Source organism: Alosa sapidissima, chromosome 19, assembly GCF_018492685.1.
Source record: "Alosa sapidissima isolate fAloSap1 chromosome 19, fAloSap1.pri, whole genome shotgun sequence".
NCBI lineage: Eukaryota > Metazoa > Chordata > Actinopteri > Clupeiformes > Clupeidae > Alosa > Alosa sapidissima.
In genome coordinates this window covers 15,872,840-15,897,767 of record NC_055975.1, presented here as the reverse complement: position 1 = coordinate 15,897,767, position 24,928 = coordinate 15,872,840, and the positions used below count along the sequence as shown (strand labels likewise).

General features: G+C 42.6%; 1 protein-coding gene across 2 annotated transcripts; it reads right to left on the bottom strand.

The window, feature by feature from the left end:
• Positions 1–1,632: 1,632 nt before the first annotated feature.
• Positions 1,633–12,141, bottom strand: g2e3 (G2/M-phase specific E3 ubiquitin protein ligase). Of its 2 annotated transcripts, XR_006025318.1 has the most exons (15): positions 11,648–12,141; positions 11,414–11,511; positions 11,062–11,163; positions 10,816–10,940; positions 10,440–10,602; positions 10,201–10,307; positions 9,889–10,005; positions 8,979–9,103; positions 5,967–6,060; positions 4,673–4,974; positions 3,733–3,914; positions 3,274–3,446; positions 2,655–2,866; positions 1,927–2,236; positions 1,633–1,891 (listed from the first exon to the last, which is right to left on the bottom strand). XR_006025318.1 is itself a non-coding variant. In XM_042071504.1 (14 exons), exons 1-14 carry the CDS (start codon positions 11,700–11,702, stop codon positions 1,989–1,991), a joined length of 2,103 nt encoding a protein of 700 aa, XP_041927438.1. In that variant the 5' UTR covers positions 11,703–12,140; the 3' UTR covers positions 1,633–1,988. The 2 variants fall into 2 exon arrangements, 1 of the variants encoding a protein (XP_041927438.1); XM_042071504.1 differs by having other exon boundaries at positions 1,633–2,236; positions 11,648–12,140.
• Positions 12,142–24,928: the final 12,787 nt, after the last annotated feature.

Below are 24,928 nucleotides of genomic sequence, written 5' to 3'. Positions count from 1 at the left end.
CTCACTCCCCTCCATTGAGGCCATCCAGGGCAAGCGGTGCTTGCGTAAGATGCGCAGCATCATAAAAGACTGTTCTCAACCCAACCACAGACTGTTCACCTCACTTTTTATTGTTGAAATAATTCCTGAAATTTTTTTTCAGAGATGAAAATACAACTGTATTTGACAGTTGTCGACTTTGTAAATTCCTGCACGAGCTGAAACCCATCCTCATGACGTCAGTTCAAAGATGTCAGGCATATCAATCCAGTCACTTACCAATTCGTCTGCTGCAGCTCAACCTTGTTGCTGGAAGTTAGCCTACGCCTACAGGGACTGTTTTCAGGTGTTGCATGATATCATTGTGTTGCTGTGCCCATGGTGTTCTTTGATTATTACGCTGGAACAAGAGTATAGTTCCATGTCAAATCAGCCTAGAAAATCGCAGTTTCATTTTCCGTTGGTCTTATTACACTTTCTAACTTGAGATGAGACAAGTTTTAAATAGGAAAATTACCGGAAATCTTAGTCACTTTTAAACGTGATGCGAGCAGGCGAGATGCTAATGGTCTAATCCGATTAAATGATCTATGCTAGGCTGGAGCTAAAAGTGGTATCGCCAGACTCAGAGAACGACTGGATGAACTGGAGAAAGGTAAAAATCAATTGTTTAACTCAAGGGGAGGTGGAAAATGAGTGTAATTCCCAAAATGGTGGAATATCCCTTTAACATCTAAAGAACTGCAGGCCTCACTTGCCTTAAGGTCAGTGTTTATGATTCTACAATAAGAGACTGGGTAAAAATGGCATCCATGGGAGAGTTGAAAGGCAAAAACCACTGCTGACCAAAAAGAACACAAAGGCTCATCTCACAACTTCTTGGAAGACATGGGTCTTGTTACATCTATAAAACTTTGAATTTAGATGGTTTCTTCACAGCTAATGAGTTGAAAATGCATCGTTTTGTCACGTGTTCATATAGTACAAAAATAATTTTTTTAATGACATTTTGTGAGTCTGTTAAGAGGCAAAAAAGGCATGTTTAGATGATGCCCCCAGACATTGTAGCTGACTGGGAGTACTGGCCATTAGCTGCAGCTACTCCAGTTCGGTAGCACCTTTTTTTTCCTATCGACAGTACTCTGCAACGTCTAGCAATCAAGATCCATGTAAAAATCAGCCAGATTTCTCCTTTAACTGTATCCTACATTGGTTGTGGTTACTTAAAGGAACCGTATGTAAGAAATGCATTTCAATTAATCATAAAATGGCCCTGATATGTCACTAGACATTAAGAAATCATGTTTATTTCAAATACTTATATCACTGAAAACAGTAGTCCGGCCAGGAAAAAAAAGTGAAGTTGCAGCCCTCAACTGATGTTGATGTTGTGTTTTTTCATGTCATGTTGTGTTTTGGCCTGATGCGCCACCCTCCACCTATCTACTAACCACAAAGTCAGTAGTGTTTCGGCATCCGGGTTGGTAACTTCGAGTCAGGGGGGAGGGGGAGGGGATACACCGCTCTACAGTAATTTGAAAGTGATTGCAGTACCAGTTTTGACCACAATCTTACATATGGTTCCTTTAACTTGACATTGACCAGAGTAAATTAAACACAAAGGCAAGAAAAAAAGACAACAACCTACATGGCTTTACATTTTCTACATTTTACTACTGTGAAATATACAGCTTATATGCTCTGAGCCGTAATACAAGCGAGAAACAGAGACAGAGAAACAGAAGATGGGTATAAAACACACCATTGACGGAATTGAGTCGAATGAAACGCAACAGATACAATTCTGTACACAGCTACATAGTTCTACGGACTGTCCAGGACTGCGCATAACCCGACGACCTGAGAGAGGCAGCCAAAGCAACTTTCTGGGGAAGAATACCTCGAAATGACTTCATAGTAAGAGTAACAGCAACTTGAAAAAGGTCTGAACAACAGCAACACAATCATCCAGATGCTTTTGCATGAGTAATGGATGAGAGAGGAGTCCCTTATGAGTCCTGCATGACTGTGACCTGGCACACAGCATACTCCATGTTCTTCTTAAAGGTGCTGTAGGAAGGGGTGACGGGTAGCAGGAGGCGATTGGCATCGGGCTGACGCTGGGGGAATGCGTAGGACGGGTCGGCCACCGGCAGAAAGGAGACGGTGGGGGGCGGCATGAAGCCCATGGCGGGCACAGTGTCCGAGGAGGTGGCGAACACCAGGACGTCCTCCAGAGAGCTGGCACATCTGCCCTCTGTGACCAGTCACACACACACACACACACACACACATACACACACACAGGTAATAAGTAAAACAATATATAAGAGTTTTATCTGCCAGGTCAAAAGGCTGTTAAAGTGGCATTACCTGATTCTGGCAAAAGGGTCTGGGTACTGAGTGGAATATTAGTTCTTAATATTAAGCTCAACATTCCAAACCACTTTCTTTTTTTTTGAATGCACATTTTGGATGGATGATAAGGAGCCAAGGACCAAAGTGTTAACCCAGAGGGTTATCAAGAACATGCATCCACTATAAAAGGTGACCCACAGAGGATATCTACTCCAGATGTTCTTGTTTATGCCCATACATTCACACCAACATACCAGCACACTGAATATCAATTCTAAAGAAGCCTTAAATTCTAAATCAATTCTAAATAAACCCACCTTCACACTCCTGGAGGAACTGTTGCCAGTGTTTGGTGGTAACCGTCTCCCTAGCTAGGTAGTCCACACGCTCGGAGTACTGGGGGGAGAACATGGCCACCATGGAATCGGCACACAACTTCTCTGGAGGGTAGCAGAACAGCTGGTAGAAAGCCTCGGGAGCCATCTGGATCTGCTCATAGACACCCAGTGTTCTCAGACCCTCACGGAATCTGAAACACATATGCACACACACACACACACACACACACACACACACACATTAGGGCAGAAAAGAATCAGGAGTAGATATACTGTCTCACACCGGCACTATCGTGAGCTTGCAAACAAACATGCGTGCAAAGGCCCCTTGAATTGAACGGCACAATGGTCGGTATGTATTGAGCTTTGAGTTGTCTGTTCAAAACTGACAACGGAATTTCACAGAACAAAACACATCTTCAAAAAATGGTTTCATAGGAATGAAGGCAGAGACTACCACAAGGTCTATGACAATTTCAAGTCATGGGCATTTGTGTTTAAATTAATAGCTAGTTCAAGAGGGAACTTCTTCTTAATATAGATTTCTATCATATTTAACTGACAGTTTGAAAAAGAAAAAAGCCTGTCTGTTGCCTACCTCTGTAAAGGCAACTGCATCCTGACCATCATGTGGAAGTTGAGCATGTCGTCCAGCAGGGAGTACTTCTCATATGCACCCGCCACCTCCCTCCTGCAGCCAGACACCTCCAGATACTCGGACAAAGGCTCCATGGCCTCCCGCAAGCGCTCCACTGTTTTACTCTCCTTTATCTGTCATGCCAGAGAGTGTTTATGGGAGTTTATGTGCTGAAATCATGTGGCGAACTATTTCTTTACTGGATATCATATGGATCCGGACATGTGGGTCACTAGCATAACCTCCTAGTCAGCCAAGGATTTACTAACTAAGACACTGTTTGCTCACCTTGGATGCTATTCAGTGCTGTGCAATCAGTGCAATTGATTAAAAAGTACAAAAAACAGGGCAGAAATGATAAATGGCTCCTTAAAACAAAACAAAAACAAACAAACAAAAACAGCTGTGGGAGGGCATTACCTTCTTCATTTTGTCAACTAGCCCAGTCTCATTGAGGTCACTGAGACTGAACTGGAAGTCCTTGGGGAAGTGGAAGAGCGAGAAGTACAGGGCTTTGGAGAAGAAGCTCGGGGGAGGGCCGCCATGGAGCATGCTCAGGGCCATCAGGCAGCCCATCTCATAGTACCGGTCCTGTCGCACAGCTGCAGAAATGACCACAGATACAGGCTCAATACTGAGTGATCCTCAGGGCTTCAAACACAAACATGCATTTGGCTCATTCTACAGTATAATACATTTTACTAGGGCTGTCAAACAATTTAAAAAAAATTAACTACAGTTGAATATGTGCTCTGACTGCCATACCAACGGGCCTGGCTCTTTGCCGTTGCAGTCAAGCTGCAGGTTTAGTGCCCTGGAGACCCGGGTTCAAGACCGGGTGGGGGTCACTGCTCTCTCCCTTCACTACATATGGTGTCAGAAGTGGGATAGCTTGCCGTGAGGTCATCGGAAGCTTGCCTAGTGTGTGAGCCGTATGAGGGACCCCCAGGATTGGTTGACCCCTGTGTGAAGGACCCCAGAGATGGGGGAAGCACTTGTGTGTGGGGCACCCTAGGATGGGAGAAGTACGGCTGGTGGTTGCGCGAGGGACGCCAGTGTGTGTGAAGTGCATGGGCAAGCTTCCCGAAGGGGAGGGCAGTGTGACAGAGTGCCGTCACTACAGTTGAGTAGTACTACAATAGGAAATCTGCCGCTTTCCGCTGGCTAATGTGATCCCCACCTAAAGGGCATATTAAATAGAAAATAAATCACCAAATTAATGTTTCTTTTGCCAGCTCTACTTATATAGCCAAAGGATTCCCAAACTGTGGTACGTGTACCACCGGTGGTACGCAAGCTTCCACTAGGGGGTAGCCTACGCAAGATGAAAAGCACCAATGACTGGGGTTGCCTTTCTAACCTTGTGCGTCGAGGGCCAGGTTCTTGTCACTCTCTGGGCCCTTGAAGAGTGTCGAGGTTTGCAACCGCCGCAGCAGGAGCCGGAAGAAGCGGCGCAGCTCGCTGGCACCGTTGTGCTGGTGGTCGCCGGTGAAGCGGACGACGAGGCCACGCTCAGGGCTGAAGTCGGAGCGCCGCAGGAGGCCCAACGCTGCCTCCAGCACCTGACCCTCGCGCACCTGGAGCTCGCCGCCAGGCTGCGTGCCACTGATCTGGTTGCTCAGCTCCTGCAGGATGCCCCGTGGGCTCGAGTGTAACAAGCGCCTGCCCAAAACACAGCCACAGACATTTTTATTCAGGATTCTATTTATCAACAACCACAGACATTTTTATTCAGGATTCTATTTATCAACAGCCACAGACATTTTTATTCAGGATTCTATCCATCAACAGCCACAGACATTTTATTCAGGATTCTGTTTATCAACAGCCACAGACATTTTTATTCAGGATTCTATTGATCAGCAGCCACAGACATTTTATTCAGGATTCTGTTTATCAACAGCCACGCACATTTTTTTTCAGGATTTCTGTTTATCGACAGCCACTAACATGTTTTACATCTAACATCCAGAACCAATCTGAGAGACAATGTTCAACAGTAATGGTTCTCTTTACTTTTTCTAACTAGGAAGGGATAATTAAAGGTAAACTATGCAGTATTGGCAATTTCCTTACTGTTTTCTCAGTTTTTGCTTCTTTTTCGCTGGCTTTGTCATGACGAATGTCTGAGAAACTCCATCGCTACCTTTTTCTAGCCGGTGCCTGACGTGTATGTGTATTTGAATGCAGTAAAGCAATTTGTTACACTCGTTATACTTCCTGACACTGAGGCCGTCGGCTCGCCGGCCCACAGTTGCAAGGGTGGTTTTTCCGCTCACAGGCGCTAGGGGGAAGCGAGACGGCCACCATTCAACCCGAAAAAAGTCATATAACCATTCCAATCACTCTGAAGCTGTTAAATGAAGGTAAATTACGCGAAAAAACTGGCATATTAAGCTAAAAAACCTGCATAGTGTGCCTTTAATAAGATTTGACTGACAAATGAAAAAAATAACTTAACTTTCATGAGGCAGAGAATTGTCACACGACAATTCAAATGCTCAACAGACAGAACACTCATGCTAACGTTGAAATATAGTAATTAAGTCTATATATCAGTCAAGATATTACCACTTAAGATGAAAATTGAAACACAAAAAAATTGTGAGTGAACTACTTGTCTTGTGTGGTGATGAACAGGCTGGGAGATATACCTTTTGGACAGAAGGGAAGAGTTTACAGTGGTTAGCCGTTTCCTCTTCTCGTGGCGTTCTGACACAGGTGACTGTACGTGCCGAGGAAGAGTACCTGAAGAGGAACAAAGTGATCAGAACTGTTTTAGTAAAAATAGGATCCGTAAAGGGACTCAAAATGACTATGGACAGTGTACAGTGTGATAATGTAACATTTATCATGAAAGTCTCAGTTGTCCATGTAGTACAGCAGATTAAGTCAATATTGCAGTTGAATCGTTCACTTTGTGATACAAGCACCAAATTTGGCATGACTAATGCCTCGGACTTACTTTTTCAGAAAAGCCTGGTAGCCTTCTGAAAATCCAAGATGGCCGACAGATCAAATGTAAAATCGTTTATTTCAATGTAGAACGTGAATGGCTGGACATATTGTGGTGATCCAGGATTCAAAATGTTTGTATTTTGACATGACCAATTCAATGGTGCCAATTAAAATTGACTAAACTATACTAGACTGTAGTTTTAGTATAGTTTAGTGCAGGGGTAGGCAAACATTGTGGCTCAAGGGCCACATTGGGTTTTGAAAATTGGCCAGCGGGCCGCACCCAACAAAATAAATAAATAAATGATAATAATGACCAAGTAATTTTGTTTTCAAATATTAATTTAATAAGAAACACTTCTAATTTGATGATGTTTAACGCATTTATAAATGGTGCACTCTCAGTTCAAGAGCATTGTATCTCAATGATATTTTGCCAGCTCCATTCAAATATAGCCTATGGCTAGTGCTGTGCTATTGGGAACTATTGTTGCCCTCACGATTTCCTTTTAAAAGGTTCTGATATTAAAAAGGAGATATCAATTATCAACAATGACAAGCCAGCCGGAACCTGCCGCTCTCTCTCTCTCTCCCTCTCGTGTGCGCTCAGACGCGTTCCCAATAAAATGGAGCACCATAACATTCAAGTTAGATCTGCTGCAATAGAGATAGGGAGGACACAGCAAGTATCATCCTTATGTAACATGCCGTTTTGACATTGACGTTGTAAACGTTCTCTAAGAAGAGTGAAAAGCAGTTTGCAGTAAAGCTAACCAACACATCATCTGTAGCAGGGAAAAAAATAGCGAGCAGCCTATGATAACCTAATTAAATGCTCGGCGGGACGGATTAAAATGCATGGCGGGCCGGATCCGGCCCACGGGCCGTAGTGTGCCCACCTCTGGTTTAGTGTCTCAAATGCAATCACAGAAATCATGAAATCATCAATAGAGGACAACCCCCCCCCAAAATTCAAAATTCCCCTTTTGTGAAAACACACTGCAAACTAATGGAAGACCTTTTGCAGTGTGTTTTCACAGCAGGGGATTTTGAACACAACCCAGAGTCTGAGAAAATCATTAAACAACATTGTCATGTCTTACAGACAGGCTTTTCCTAAACCCAGGTGACCAGCAAAATGAAATACTGTAGAATCTATTGAAGTGAATGGGGCAACACATACACACACCGCTCTGATCACCCCCTTTCTATTTTTCAGGGTGATATTGATACGTCATAATAGAAAACAGCTTCTATGGTCAGTGTATCTCCACTGAATTGATGGGTGATCGCGTCACCAGTAGTGTGTGTAGTAAAGTGAATTACAGAATAACAGAATTCCACCATCGTGTTTGACTGTCGCATCGCCGGCTGTGTGTGTAGGCCTTTATTCATGCATTCTTGTCATTCCTGTAATTTGAAGGATAGGCTGGTCCACTCCGACACAAAGATCACTCCAAATGTCCCAGAGAATGTTGGGATAACATAAATAATTTTTCCCTTGTCGGAACTGTACCTCATACACCCTGCATCCTTAAAACTGGTTTGCCATAGGTAAAAATATGACATTAGGACATTCATAACCTGCAGTTCTGTTAATGCCATTTACATACTATACTGTCCTTGCAGAAAACAATACACTGGGTGCACACAGAGACAACTGAGACTCCTAAATAAACACTGCAGTGCAATTAATAGGAATTATGCCGTTAGGTTGTGAGACACTTCGCTGAGGCCAATCATTCATCTTCCAAATTTGTGGGCATAGTCACGCGGACAAATAGTTGCATTAGGCAAAGTCTATTCTGATGTTAAGATAAATGGATTTTTTATTTGAAAACCCTGCACCTATCTGGTCTGAATGAACTTTAACTTATTAGGGTAGCCTGTGTTACATGTGTTTTTCTTTGCGGTGTACCCTCTTAAAGAGCTGTCACATTGCAACCATCTTCAATATACCTAAGCAATGCACTCATGTGATGTCTGTATACCTTTTGTATAACTTTTTAATCTGGGTCGTTATTATTGTTGTATTTGTCCCACCTTAGGCTTTGTTTACAAATGCGATTTTGTATAACTTGTCACTTTACCACTTGGAGTTTGGTTGAGTGACAACTCAAACATCACGGTCATCCAATAAGGATATTCGATAAAAGGGTGTGTCCTTTTTGTGAATGTTTGCACTGATGATGGTCTTCACTGGGTAGCACTATTACCATTTCTTTATTAAGTATACATAATTAAATCAGCAGTGTTCGGCGAACGAGTTCATCCTGACTGCAGTACTTCACGTTGGAACAACCACACCCACCCAGCCTTGGTTCGGGACACAACACCCAATTGACTCTCACATATCAGTCAATGGTTATAAAATGTTACTGAAAAACATTTATTTTCAATTAACTGACTTTTTTTTTTCACAATTTGAACTTTTTAAATACAAAATTGAAATCTTTATACTCAAAAAGCTATATTTTGATGACCAAATGGATTATCCAATCACAATCTAGGTAAAAAAGTAGCTATAGAAGACAGCCATCTTGGAAAATGCTGGTCATATTGTTGTTGTTTTTTTTGTGTGTGGCTACCGGAAAAAGTAGATCAAGAAGAAAATGCTTGTATCACAAAGTGAACAATTGTTCCACTAATCTGCTGCACTAATGTGAATGAACAACATGGGGCCAGAAAAAAGAAAATGTGACACATACCTGATCCATCAACAACGGACTTGCAGTCAGTACAAACCCAGTTATTCTGATTGGCTTTGAGAGAGGAGCATTTTCGGTGTGTTCCATTGGAGCCACAAAAGCTACAACGGACAATTTCAAACTTCCTGCAAAGGGAAGGCATAACACTCAAATTAGGGCTGCAACTGATTACTTTGAAAGACGATTTAGCTATTGGTTATTTTATGGATCAATCGAGTAGTGGTTTAATAAAAAAAAGTTCCAGAAAATTGTGAAAACATGTTCACACATTTCCGAAAGTCCAAGAATGTCCTCAAATGCCCTGTTCAGTCCACACAACAAGTATATTTAAGCAGGGTTCCCACTCTAAGTCAGATGTAAAATTCCATGACTTAAAACCCTGAAATTCCATGACCTACTATATAATGAATGGTACAATATACCGACCAAAGATTTCAGAGTAATCAGAGTGTTCAAGAATCTTCTACTTTTTTTAGAGTGGGTGATGAATAAATGGGCATTGAATAAACAAAGTTGGGCTAACCACATCTACTCAAACAAGCAGTAGAGTTAATAACCAGATATACACCAATTCTGCGTGGAAATATATCAGTATTAATGTATTTTGCAAGTAAATTTTAAACTGCTACAACATTCCCTGATATTCAATGACTTTGCCCAAAGAATGATCAAATTCCCTGACTTTCCATGTCTGGAATAGACTTTCTTAAATTCCATGATATTCCAGAAATTCCATGACCTGTGGGAACCCTGTTTAAGTTTACCGTCATAGAGGAAAAAATGACACAAACCAATTAAAAATTACCAAAATAACCCATTATTAGACATGTGATTATCACGTGCATTACATATCTAGAGAGCTGTTGTTAGTATCCTCACACTATACAAATAATTTATAAATCAAACTCACCCTGACTGTGCACTAAAGTCTCTGCCCAAGCTGCTCTGACACGTGAAGGCATCACAGTGTTGGTACACCTGAAGCAGCTCCGCATATGCATTATCCTCCATCTCCCAAGATGCATCTCTGCATAAAGTACAAGCAGTGGTTCAGAACAGCGTAGCTGCGCAAAACAGCCAGCAGCACAAGAGAGGGTTTGTATATAAGGGATATTGGTAGCGTGACATCACATCACTTCAACATCAGTATCCTTTATCCAAGTGTGGATTAGGGGATCTACAGAAGAGTGAAAAAATAGCAAGCAGGTATGCAACTGGGCACCTCTCTGGTATGTGGATTCCCATTCGAAGCATTTCTTCCTGGAACTCTTCCTGGTTGTTACAGATGGTGCACCTGAAGAAGAACTGTGCTGCATTGTGAGCCTGGAGCTGAGGCAAAGAAGCACCGACAATCATGAGTTAACCATCCTTTCAACTGGACTTGACTAACTTAATGGATCATGAAGTTGAGGATTGAGAGAGAGAGAGTGTGTGTGTGTGTGCTTATGTGTATGTAAATACCTGCACGCAGTGTCTGTGAAACCAGCTTCCGTGACAGGCAGGGCACTTGAGTACTGAGTAGGACAGGACAGGCTCGATGTCCTCCAGGCATACAGAGCAAGACAGCGGCCCAGAGGGAGGCACGGCACACGTCTGTGTGGGCCGGTGATGCCAACAAAATGACCTAGACACACACAGAGTAAGCCTTGGACATTGATGAAAATGTCCTTATTCACAGGGAAATCCCATGGATCTGCTTATAAATTAAAAAGGTGCAAGCATAACTGCTCATAACTGTGAACATTCACACAACACACACAACATACATTGTATAAAGAGGTAGTATGCAAATCTTGATTATACAGAGCTGGCATGAAGTAGTAGCAGTCAGCCTTACGGGAATAGATCTTTAAACTGATAAACGAATTCTAGTTGTATCCCACATGGGAAATGGGCCATCTTTCGGCAGGATTTTACAGAACATCCTATAGATGCACCCTTCTGCTTGCAACCGTTGCATGCCTGGAGGTGGAAAGAAAACAAAAAACTCTTTGAATCCATATGTATTTCATAACTAGTTATACATCACTTAAGGCAAGAACAGTTGACCACAGCTTAATTCTGTAAACATGATCACACATACCAGCCGGGAAGCTCTGTTCACTTCCTTGAGGATGTCATCCACTAAAAACCCATGAATTCCTTCATCTTCTTCTCCGCGCTGATAAATGCCACTGGACATCAACTGCAACATATGGATATCAATTGAGCCTAACATCACTTATTGGTTTGAATATTTTCAAACCTCATACGACAGCTCACAATAAGCAAGCACAGCAGGGGATGTCAATGCTCAATAACAACCCCTGGACAATGTCTAATTTAGAGTATAATCTTTAGCTAGATATACTTCCTTGTGTGGTGTATTTGGAAGCATTTGTTAGCTCCCACCGTCAGCATAAGACTCTTGAACGCAGTACTTTTCGTTCGCTTACCAGGCAGAAATAGTGGATGGTGAGTTGGTGCTCCGGAACAGTAATTTTTTTTCCATATTTTTCAGGACAATCATCACTTCGTCTACAAAGCTGACAAACTAAAAATACATAAAAATGAAGTGTCTTAGTTATTAACACGCGTAAATAATTGATAACATCATATTACTATCTGCGTAAGTTAGCTGACATTGTTTTGTAACAAAACCACGGTGGAAAATGTAACGTTATACTTACCTTCTATAGAATTCTTTTCGTCGGAACTTCTAGTCCTCTTCATTTTTTTATGCATTAATGGCTCAAATGTGATCGAGTTATTGCGACAGTCAGCGAATGTATTCAATTGGCAAAACTGTTCATCATAGCATAGCTAGAATAGCTAACACGTAACGTTAGGTCGTTGCCAGAAACTTCTAAGCGAACGCGAAAAAGAAAACTTGTCGCTTAACGTTACTGCCCTACCCAATGTTAAACAGAGTTTCATGCACAACAATACTTCGACCCTCGAGCGTTAAACGAACATATGTAAAATATGACGTGATATTGCATTTAATTCAGACTTTTTCCTGGAAATTCTAGCGATACATTTAAACATCAGAAACCCACTCTCCTGCAGCTGCAAGACAATCCTCCTCCACTCATGGTTGGTTCCATTCAAACCAAAACATTCAAACGTGGGCGGGACAAAAGGAAATACGCCATCAAACTGTTTCCTGTGAAAATTCAAGCGTTGCTGGCTGCTGGTAAGTTCCTGACAAGTTAAGACCAAGACCGGTCGTATTAGGCCTACTTGGGTTGAGAGATGACCGCCGTGCTAGTGCAGTGAAAAACATTTTTTTTCTGTTAATATCTCGAGAACTGTAGGATTATTGTGTAGTCTGTTGGTCTCAAGTGCTCATCTCAACCCATCCCATAACCACTCATTTGTGGTATACCACTCATTTAAAGGTATCGCAGGCATCTGTGGCTGACATGTTCAGACCTGCATTTGACGTCGTTATGACAACCTCTGACTGTATGCAGAGTTTCATGAAATTCCGTCCATGGGGGGGCCGTACAATAAATTAATTTATGTTTACATTTATTGACTGTACACCCATCGGCCTGTAGATGATGATGTTGAGTGAAGGGTTGCTGGTAGGGAATGTTGACAAATTAAAGGGACACCAGGCAACGTTTTCGTGTTAATTAATCATCTTAATAAGTCGGTATATGGTTAAATGACTCATTACGGGGCGAATGAAGGCTCTCTCGCCCGCCCCTACTGCCTGTAGGAAGAATATCCCACTTGCAAGTTCGGTGTATCCTACCCGCTGACCGAAGCAGGATCAGTTTACAGCACAGAGGCAGGCTAACGAAACGCTAGAGATTGTTGCAAACGTGTGTATAATGGCAGAGCCGGCGAAGAAGCAGCGAAAACCCTTGACGGAAGACGCAAAGAAAAGGAAAAGAGCTTCAGACCGAGCGAGGGGGAGTTTCGTAGAGAAAAAGCATCAGGCTTGCCTGGTGTCCCTTTAAGATGTGGATGTTAAAATGCATCCCCCACACACACCGGTACCCCCCCCACACACACACTAGTGTTGCACGGTGTACCGGTATTAGGCACCGTTCAACCGTGAAGGCACCGTTAGATGCCTTCACGCAAAAAACAGTACGATTTCCGATGTTTTTAGAATCAATACTTTATTAAAGGTCTCATTCACCGAGAAACCGTTTAATACTTGTTCCTTTCGAAATACTATAGCTCACTCCAAGTTGCATATGCATGCTGCACGTGAAAATGATCTTCTACCCCCATTGCCCGCATTAGCCAATGAAAGAAAATACACGGAAAAACAAGCGAATCAGAAAAAGCCCTTCCCTGTGACGCCGCAGGGAAAACAATTATTCATGGCCTAGCCCACCTTGGCTTGTGACCGCCCACAGGAAGACAGGAAGATTTTGGCCAGGAGATTGTCTCTCTGCAGCTAGTAGGAGCTAACAGCAAGTTGTTAACATGGCGGAGCAAATTCGTGCCTGTGTTATTTGTGGCAATAACACATCAATGTTGCATGTCTTGCCTTAGAAAGAAGAGTTGAGGAAGAAATGGTTGGAATTTATCGTTGGAACACCACCACCGAAGTATAGTGCAACATTAGTTCTGTGTTCCAATAATTTCGACCACACTCACTGTGCCTGCCTACAGTTAGAAAGTGGTTTTGCATCGATGTTCTGAAAACCTGGACCTGTACGTCACGACGATCGACCACCAGCTCACAGGCTGTAAGTACAAACAAACTTTTCCACCTAACGACTGTTACAAAATAGCATGTTCATATTCTTCGTTAGCATGCATGAAAAGGGAACAAGCTAGGCTTAGGCTAGCCTATATTACAGGAAGCTACACCAGGCACGTAACTGAAGTGTTCTGTTCGCGACGTGTAAAATCAGAGAATGTCTAATAGGAAGGGCTCTGGTAAAATCCATTAGAGCAATGGTCTATTTTTTTGAACGTAGCCTACAGGCCACGCGCCAGGTGTAGCTACTTCCATTGATTAGACTTATTGGAAGCTAATTGTTGCAGAAGACGCAACGCGAACGGAATGCTTCAGTTACGTGCCTGGTGTAGCTACACTCATAAGAAACTGTATGACCACACTACCCAGAGATTTAGCTTGTTGAACCTATAATCTTCTAACCTAAGCGTTAAACCACAAATAATAATACTGGCAACAATATCTTATGCTCAACTAAGGACTGGTATTGTTCTAGTCTAAACAGGGAAAATCATCAATACCCGTGCACTATAAGGCTAAGTTGCTATCACTAGAGCCCAGGTATTTACACTTCAGTCTAATTTATGTCTTCTTGCCATTATTACATTGGCCTTTGTAGGCCTACAATGATGTTTTGTTTGATTACTTGCTGTTTACTTAGTGTTTTGTATGTCTTCCAGAGCACATCCTCATGTTGGGCTACACAGCTTTCTAGCCTACATTAGGTCATCACGTTAGAAGCAAAGGTTTGTGATCTAACTTTTATTGTTGTGCTAGTTAGTTTCTAGAAGTCTTTTTCTAGTAGGCTAATACAGGTTCTTATGTGCTCATCAATGTTTGGGAAAGTCAATTCATGGGTTTCATCAGGTCACTTTCCACAGGTGTATAAAATCAAGTACCTCGATTATGAATGCAGACTGCATGGTGCTTGATTAATACACCTGTGTAAATGGACCTGATGAAACCCATGAATTGCATAACAGATATAATTGATATTACTGAATGTCTTTTAGTGGGTGTGCTACTTAGTAAATCATACGCCTTACCACAGTCACTAAAATATTTTTGTTTCCATTGTGCCAGTACAGTTTTGTGTGAGATAGTGAATGCCCTGTGTACTATTAGTATCTTGTAACTTGACAGTAATACACATTTATTTACTTTAGGTACCCAAACAGAATACTTCATGAAAAGTATGAGTATTTATACAAGCACTTCGGATACACCATGGACATAGGGGCCTTCTACCTCTACTCCCATCAAGCCTGTTCATCCAAGGCCAGCTAGAAGACCTCGGGTTGATCAAGAGGAGGAGGATGAAAGTGACATCTCCACAATAACACCTGATGGCTCCACCTATGGCCCAGCGCAATCAATGAGCAATGTAATAGAATCATCACAGCCAACGAATGTGTTTTGTGTGTTGTCCCTTCGGATACCCAGGACAACACAAGCCGAAACAACAACTCAGACCTTTTTTCCTAAATAATCCCAGCACCATCTTACAAAGGATCTGTAGGCCAGATGTCTGCATCGTCTGGCAACAAGAGGACATTGTTAATTCTGTGCATAGTTTGGATGGTCTTGTTTTGTGTTTGCATTATTTTAATAGACTGCAATATTACTATTTGTCAGTGTTTCTCAAACTTTTTCAGACCAAGGACCACTTAAACAATAATAATTTAAACAAAAAAAAAATCACTGACCACCTAGCAAAAAAAAAAAAATCCAGTAGACCTACTTCAACAGTCTATTACACAATAGGCCTTCTCACTAAACCACCTTGCTTATTGTCTTTGCACCATGCTTATGCTGTCAGAGGATTCATATGATTGAACTGTTTGGATTTACTGTACATACAAGTTGGCTCAATATTGCAAACAACTCCTCTATTATATTTTACCACATCTACTTTTGGAACACTTGAGAGAGCTTGCGGACCACTCTTTGAGTACCACCGCTGTATGTAAATATAATAATCTTATCTTACCTTTCATATCTTCTGTCTCACAGGGGGCCATAGTAGTCATAGTCGAATGTTTAGTGCATTTTGAAGGGAATACATTATGTTAAGGCAGACTGGTTCTAATCCTGGGTACAGGGTCATACAGACAACAGGGGTACTGGTGTTGCCCATTTTTCTAACCACATGAGCAATCCCCTTATGAAAAAGTAGTATAGGAATCTTATAGTATTTTGGGACAACATATTATAGTAATCTTATAGGAATACGTATTTTGGGACATACTATAGAAGTACTACTAATAACGCTATAATACCCTATAACTGCTATAGTTTTTCTATAGTAGTCTTATACTATAAGATTCCTATAGTACTTTTTCCTAAGGGTCATACGTGACAGAAAACAACTTGAGTAGGCTAACCTCTGCCAATGTAGGCTATTAAAGCCATAGTTTATACTCATTACTGGAGAAATCTTCCAGCACACGTTCTCTGCTTCTGTAGGCATTCTGGTGCAATTCCAGCGAAATATAGCTAGGAGTACTGTAGGTAAGTGTGTTTGCATTTAGATCTATATGAGCTATAACCAAGTGGTCTTTCAATGATAGTATCATGGAATTCAAACCATAACTATCTATTCCGATAGCATACAATTAGCAGGCTAGGTCAGTGGCTGAACTGCATTTAGGGTGCTTATAACCAGTGTTGTGAAGTAAAATATCTATAGGAAGATTGCAAAGACTTTTGACTGTGTAAAGAAATAGGTCTTTATTTTAAAACGTTTCCAACTGTTTATTACTTGAATGCAAGATGACGATTGCCACAAACGTTTACCTCTTTTAGGAGAAATTTTAAGCTGACATGCAATTGTTACCATTCTATTAAACCAACGTTCACCGACAAACGATCAGGAAGCGGTTCTTCTTCCTACTCGGATACTAGGATCAAACACATGAAGTTGTATCGCCGAAGACATTTTGTGCAACAGTTTTGACTCAAGTTTTAGTCAGGTTTTAGCACTGTAAAGTTGAATATGGAGCATAGCACAGGCAGAATCGGATGAGGACGCACTGGAGGGAGCGTCACAGTACTGTTAGCTAATCAGAGGCGAGGTCATTAACATGTCATGAATATTCATGAGCAAGAGGCAAATCCTGTCGTTCCTCCCCTCCCAGCTTCCCCACCAAACTAGAACAGCATGAAATAGACGCAGGAGAGCATTTTTTTTCACCAAAACCGGCTCACAGGGCATTCATTAATACTAGAGACCATGGCAAAATTAATGAAAAAAACGATGAGATGATACCTTTAAAATACTAGTGTTCTGTGTCCCACTCTCCATGCTCCTTAAATCCTAGTTGAGGAAATATGCTAAATTCTCATCAATCCGAGAGGTGTGCCAATAAGGCTAGGCAACAATGCACCCCAATGGGGCTATTTTTTTCCTTTACTCCTACCTACGTAATGTCGAGAGTGGCACCGTTGGAACGGACGTGGTCGATTTAGTGGGGGTAGAACTTGGTTTCAGGTCTCTACGACCTTCCTATCAATAGAAACAAATATGAGAAAATTAAATGGAGAGGACAGTTTTCATAAAATATTTTTATTTTCGGTATTTGTTATTTTAAAAACCGGAGGTTATAAATAGGGGTGCTCTGACTTGAGTGCCATTCAGAGCTGCACAGAACCAAGCAATTTTGTTAATCTTTGCTATGGATTTTGAAGATGTGGAGATTGGCCACATTGTTTTGGCAATGGAGAACATCCAAAATCTGGAAGCCCCCTGGTCTCCCATTGAAAGCATGGCCTGCTTCTTTCTGGCCGACGAGAGGATTCCCCTTCACGCCAGTACCGTAAATCAGCCCTCGGCGTTCATGGATTACAGCTTTGACATTGACGGTGTCAACATCCAGCCGCAAAAGGTCACAGCAGTGACATCAGGGGTTCACTACCTCTTCTTGCCACAAGTACTCAAGGTGAGAAATCAGTACTACCTGCAGAGTAAGCATGTGGACTTGCAGTCCTATTCGGCAAAAGGGCAGATGGCATTGCGGAACTGCTGCGGGATTGTTCTTGCACATTTAGATGGGGCATTGTTCTTGAACCTGACAGCCATGCCATTAAAACCCCAATCCAATCCTAGAACAGCAACTGGCATACCTCACTGTTGCCACCGAAGCTTTGAATGAAGTGAGGGGAAATTTCCTGGAGCAACTGCAAGTACTTCCGGAAGAAGACCTGAGAAGACTGTCCCTTATTAAGCAATGCCTCTCCCACACCGCCAAGTTTGAGTTCCTGCCGCAAGACCTGCAATTTGTCATGTCACTTTTGCCATCGAACATGCAAACAGTGATGACGAATATATTGTTTTGATTTCCAGCATCACCAAGTTTGGGCAAAAAATGGAAGGGCAGTTTGACCTGGGGTTCCTGGACATGGAAAAATTCGATGCCATGTCTGTGCACTTTGCCATGGACATGAAGGCAAAGGACAGAGACCTCCACTTGCCGGGAAGCATCCAGGCTGAAGACTTCTTTGATGTCTCTGCATTGGAAAGCCTTCTCCAGAAGTTTTCCGGTCGTCGTCCCGGTCATTGACACCAGGCGCTGTTCCCTCATTGGAGTCCTGAAGGAGATGATGGGCTATATTTCCTCCTCCCTCAGCGATCTGCTTCTGTCTAACTTGGGAAAAGGAGGATTTGCAGCGACGTGGAAGGCATACCAGCTGGAGCTGGCTTATGAGGAGATGCTGTAAGGCCATCCAATGAGCCTGTTCGACCGGCACTACAGTCCCTCCCTCGGGACCTGTAGCATTAACCCGAGGAGTGCAACCTACCTCAGGGGCTTCCTAGGCCTGGCCCCATTCAATAGTGCCTCAGTTGGGGACAGACCTCCCCCATTGAACACCTGGACGGGAAACGAGCAGCTTATCCACAGTGTAAGGTGGCTGTTCCCAATCACTGACGCACTAGAGGCAGCGCCTTCTATGGTTGGTGCCGCCATGTTTCGAGTTATATTGGCAGACCTTTATAACACCCCTGCTGTAACCCTATTACGTTCTCATGTGTGAGAAGCTGCCAGACGGGATGTCCCTCACTGGCAGCGTTACTGTGGAGGGACTGTAAGAAGCTGGGGACTGAGTACAGCTTTGGGTTCCCTCATACATTTAGCCGTGGGAGGAAGCTGGTGGAGGAGGCTGGATACAATGAGGAAGAGTGCCTGGTCCTGGGATTTCAGGAACTTGGGTTGAAGTTCTTCCCAGTTCTCCAAATGAAGGACACACAGAGGTACTGTGTACGGATGGTGCCAAACCTCTTCCTGGCAGTACATGCCGAACAGTGTGAAGCCCCAAAGGAAGCACAACTGGCCAGCATGATGGGGGACATCTGCCTGGAAATAGAGACGGGGGCTAAGCTACTCACGAAATCTTGACAGGTTTGGGCAAGTCCCCAAAGCTGCTTCAAATGACGTTCATCAGCTGTGTTGGACTTCGAATGAATGGTGAATTCATCTATTATAATGCAATGAAGGAGCTGGTCCGTGAGATGCCACTGGCGCAGGCCACATTGCAAAAACGTCTGATCCTGGGCCAGGAGCTGATGGAAAGAGTGACAACTCTTAGGCTATGGAAGCTCCACAAGTCCATTCCTTATCGAATGTTGAAGAAGCTTCCTCCCAAGCCGTCCAAGTCCCAGTACCAAGGACCACCAAGCTGAAGTGGAGTGCCATGGAGTTAGACATGGTGTCCATTGACAGGACGAATACACACAGGCAGGCATGCAACAAGTATGTCAAGGCCTGCCAGACTCACAATATGTGTGTCAGGACTTTTACTGCTTTCTATAATAAAAGGGCAGTTATGATGGCGGAGTGAGTGTGTTTTTTGATGTGTGGTTTGCAGTGTTTTTGAATTTTTGAAAAAAAAAAAAGGGCTGCTGATACAGAAACCTCCCCGTGGTGCAGCCTGGAAACTGCTGATTGGTACAATGTACCAACAGCAGGCTAATATCTGTATAGCTAATATCTGTAAACAAGGTCCATACAAGCACCAAACACATGGAAACCATGTCCAGTGTATTCCTCTCATCAAGACGCATCCAACGATACCCAATATGTGTATGCAGCTCAATTGGAAATAAGTGCTGCCATTGACTCCCAGTTTCTTTTGAAATGAATTTAAATATGCACAACTGCATATTAAGCTGCATGAATTTGAATATGCATGAGCTCCACACTTGAATATGTAACAATTTGCATAGGCAGAAACACCATTTATATGTATGACAAATACATCGGCCCAATCTTCATCCAATCATCCTACTGCCAATGGGTTATGGCAATGCTGCTTTTAGACTGGCCTCTAACCTGACTCTTGCCTCTAACTGGCCTCTAACTGCCTGGCTTGGTAGTATCTACCAGGGGAATAACCCCCGCCGGTATAGTCTTCAGGGTCACAGAGGCATACACGCTTCCCCACCACGACAAGGTAGCAACAATAGGGAAGTTTTTTTTTTTTTTAAATCCAGCGTGGATCCTCGACCCCTTCTCTGTGGCTCCCTATATCAGTTCCTAGTTTGTTCTTTGCTTAGTTCTTCCGCTCTGGGTCATATTCATCTGATAAATCAGGCAACTGTGAGTTTGTGCAGCTAGTACCACGACATTCTCCGCAAATGGCAGTGCAAGGGAGTCCATGTTTTTTGCATGTGCATCACTCTGCTGTACAGTAGTCTTTCTTGCAACTACAGCGGACTTCATCTAGTATTGCTGGTTTCACACACTCACACACGCATTGTATCTGTTTCCAGTGTCTGAGGCCAACCTTCTCCACGTAAAAATAATATATAGAATTGTATGACACACACACTCATGCATACACTCACACACATGCATACTCACACACATGCACATGCATACACTCACACACACAGACTGTTATGTCCCCTGCTAGAGTCAGGGAACTATAACAAAACTAAATAAAGCAAGGGCAAAACACGGCAGACAACGGTGGATAAATTTGAAAATGATAAATAATTTATTATAATTAAACTAGAACATATATTAAGGCAACAATTAATATTCAAAGCAAAATATCAATATATGAAGGCCAGAAGGCTGCAAAACGAAGCCAGAAGGCCAAAACGAAGCCGCCCAATTTCCAGGCCTCTCTCCCAGACTCTCACTCTGAGAGGGACTGGACACCTGGACAGAGAGCGGATAGCGGAGCACGAAGCGAAGCGTAGCATGGCAGCGGTAGCGTTCTGCAAGGAACCAAAAAACGAGCCGGTCTCTGGAGTGACGTCAACCAGCACCTTATATAGGGCTGGTCCAGCAATTAAGCCCCCTGCTGGAGTGTCTGAAAAACACACAGAAAACCAGCAGGAATACAAAAACAGCTAGGGACGTAACACCCCCACCACTAAAAATCAACATGTAATGTTGGTAAAGAAAACCCAGTGTGTGAAACGAACAAAACAGACAGAAATTTCAAACACATAAAATTCTTAAAATAAAACATAAAATTAAGAGTGAGATAATGTGTCTTCTAAAATCGTATCGTATCTCCAGGTTGAAGTCTTGCAGGTATAGCGACTATTGATGTCGTGACTAAGGACATTAGTGCACGAGGTAACATCTGAGAAAAAACCCAGACAGGATTCTAGCAACTTCTGGACATCCTTTGCACACGAACCTGGCAAATGACAGACAAGGCAAATCTTCCAAAATCCCTGAATTTGGAAGGCGGAGATACCAAACAGGCACATCACGAAAACTCAGGCTGTCCTCCTCTAGAGAGTAGGTGGAAACTACAGGAGCAGCACAAGCAACAGGCACTGGACACACACACTCAGTCTAAGGTTCAGGCTCCCTGGGGACATACAATTTTAACATGTTAATATGACACACACATGCCTGTAGGGCAGACCCAAGCACAGACACTAAAACTCTGGCCTGAAAACTATGGTTAACAGACTTGGCTAATGACGGAACTCAGTTCATGCATTATCAAATCTCTGTCAATAGGCCAAAGTAGGAAGTGAACAGCCCTGCTCTTGTGTGAGCACAGGTGTTTCTAATTAAGTGTCAGATTCGGCCACAGTTACTTCAACCAGAGGCCTCGTTAATGTTTTTAGGAACACCTGTGGTTTGCCTGCTAACAGGAAAGTGAACAGCCCTGCTTCAGCTGCCGTGATAAAGGCCTATTGGCAAAGATGAAGCAGAGTTTACGAATTTCAGCACCATCTGCCGTGGATAGCGACCGACGCGCTGAATCGGAAGTAAACACAATGGGATCCTTAAAGCCTGTGTTGCAGGTTAACCACCACTGTTGATTAATGGGTATATAAAGCACCCAATATATGTATATCATTTTTAAAAATGTCTCCAAATGGTGTTAAATGCCAGTTTTTGTTGTTTTTATCATTAGCGGGTTTTTTGTACGCAATTCGGTGATGACGTCATTTTGGGGACTACTTGATCTGCGCTTCATTCATTTCAATGCATTTCAATGGACATCGCGGTTACACTTTCAACATAAAGTTTGTATATTTACACTTCGAATTTCGTTACAGCATTTATATGACAACGACCCTATGGTCTAACAAAGATAACAATGTCTTCCGATTTTAGTTTAATGCAATTTTCTGAATTTGAGAGACCTCGTTATGAGGCTACATTATGCACCTATTCAGTTCAATGTATTATGCTTATAACATTACGACACTTTTTTTGTTACTGTCAGTGAACAGCACCGAATGAAAGTCAACATTTTCTTTATATCTAGTGATAGTGATCATGTCGTTAGTTCAGATAAGTAGGCTACCGGGCAAACTTAGTCAGAAGATCAGAATATGAAGCATCATGATAGCTAGCTGGGCTAACTTTTTAGTCCCACCTGTGAGCCACCCCAGTTACTTAGCTTCATGTCAATGGCAGTCAACTACTGCTCGTGGTTGACTGCCATTGACATCGTCAGGGTACAGCTTACCAAAGAGGGAGATAATATGGGCAAGTCGCAGTTTTGCAGGTGCTTTTGTGGGCTGTGCCGTCCCGATGGAAACTGTGGTGGAGAGCTGCAGTAACTAGTTCTAGGGAAGCGAGTGCATTTTGGCCGCTGGTCGAGGAGCTCCCCTGTGACCAGCATATGACATGATCTATCTAGCTATCTATCTACCTGTCTATATACATATCTAGGCTATCTATAGCCTATCAATTTATCTATAATCTGCGCTATCTACTGCTGAACAATCCCTTACTCGTCTCTCTTTACTCCTCTCTTGTTACTCTCAAGGGTCTCAAGGTGGGCTTTGGTCTGTAGTCTCCCCAAGGTGACGTAATGCAATGCATTGTGGGGGAAAGGAGAATCACTTCAAATGCTGTGAAATAGTACCTGCTTTTTCGTATTATATTCCGTTTTGTGATACCCAACAACATCAAATACAATGGATAACAGTTTAAATGTTTATTATCAACAAGCAAATTGTGCAAATTCGTTGGAAAATGAACCCTGCAACACGGCCTTTAAGTGCCATAAACGAATCACACAAGTCAGAACGTGACTTGCATGCTTGAACTCGAGTGACTACACACCCTGGACAGAATTCAGACAAACTGGAGTCTACTTCGGTGTGTTCAGGAGGTTTCGAAATTACCTGAGGAACAACTTTCATGTGCGAGGTCATTTCCAACAAGAAAATGAATACTGTTCATTGGCAGTTGAGAACAAACAGCCACGTTTAGAAATCCAGAAATGAAGTCACTCTTAACATGAACAGTATGCAATGGAACTTTTAAAAATCCCATGTCAATCCCTTGTACCAAAACGTCAGAACCACAGTAACTTTCTTCAGAGAAAGACAAAGTAGATGCAAGAATAAAACTCTGAGCTGAACCTGTATCTCTCAAAATCTTGATCGGAACACTGTCCCTCTCCCGCCCTGAGAGAGACACCATTCTTTCGAAGACGAACGGATCAAAAGCGGATTCTAATTCCCCGTATGGATGATCTGAATTTACAGTGTGCACAAGGCCAGCACTTTTCGCATTCTTCCGCTTTGGAGAAGGAATTTTTTCTTTCTAAGACCGGGCATAGAGCAATGAGGTGACCAACCTCATGGCAGTAATAGCATTCACGCGATTCACTTTCCGAAGGTGACTTAGGCCTAGGCCTACTGAACTCTGAATTTCTCCAGCTCTGCCTCGGACTGGAAGGCTGAGCTGAATATCGACGAGGAGGAGGAGATGAAAAGAAAAAACAAATGTTTGTGCATTAACACAAATCCATCAGAACAGACAGCAGCATGCCTTAGTGTTGTCACTTTTTGGTCATTTAAATACATCGCTACTGCGTCTGGAATACAATTCTTAAACTCTTCTAATAAAATAATTTCTCTAATATCTTCTTTGGTGCGTGCATTGATAGCATTACACCACCAATCAAATGTTCTCCCCTTCTCTCTAGCAAACTCTACAAACGTAAGTTTTTTTAAGACTCCTAAACTTTTGTCGCTGATTTTACTGCATTATAATCAGAGCTTTGCTAAATACTAAGGGCCGAATATACAGCTTGTGCTTTGCCACTAAGCACAGTCTGCAAAAGCAAAGTCCAGACTTCAACTGGCCAGTGTAAGGTTACTGCAACTCTCTCAAAATGCGTGAAATATACTTCAACTTCACGTTCATTAAATGGTGGGACCATGCGAATGTTACGGCTAACATCAAAAGGTTGGCCTGGTGGTCAAACAGGCCACTGGTGGAGGGACGGTAAGTCTTTTCTCCCCCAACTCTAGCTCAAGCTTGCGTAAAGCAAAATTGCGCTTTTCGCATTGGTGTTGATAGTCACGCTGTGCCTGCTTTTCCTGCGCATCTAGTCCTAATTTCTTCAACTCAAACTGAACTTGTAACTTCTTAAATTAAATTTATTTGGAAATCTCCTTTTCTTGGACTACTCTACTTTCTTTCTCTGCACGTAACTTAGCTGCTTCAAACTGCAGTTTACACTCCTCCAACGCATACTCCCGCAGCTTAAGTTCTTGCTCGGAACCAGCTGTAATAGCTGACGAATTTGAAGCTGGTGGTGAACTAGGATTTTCCTCTCGAGCAGGAAAAATCTCATTAGCTATCAGGCCGTCAACTACTGCCTTCAAAAGTGTTTCCTTACATTTCTTATGCTCAGATGTAAGGCTAGTAGAATACTGATCTGCTATCTCAACTAATGACCTCCTTACACCAAACAACTTTGACAAGATTTGGGAAAGATTCTTGAAAGATTGTAGTCTTTTGAGTAATGCTTGAATGGGGGGGGG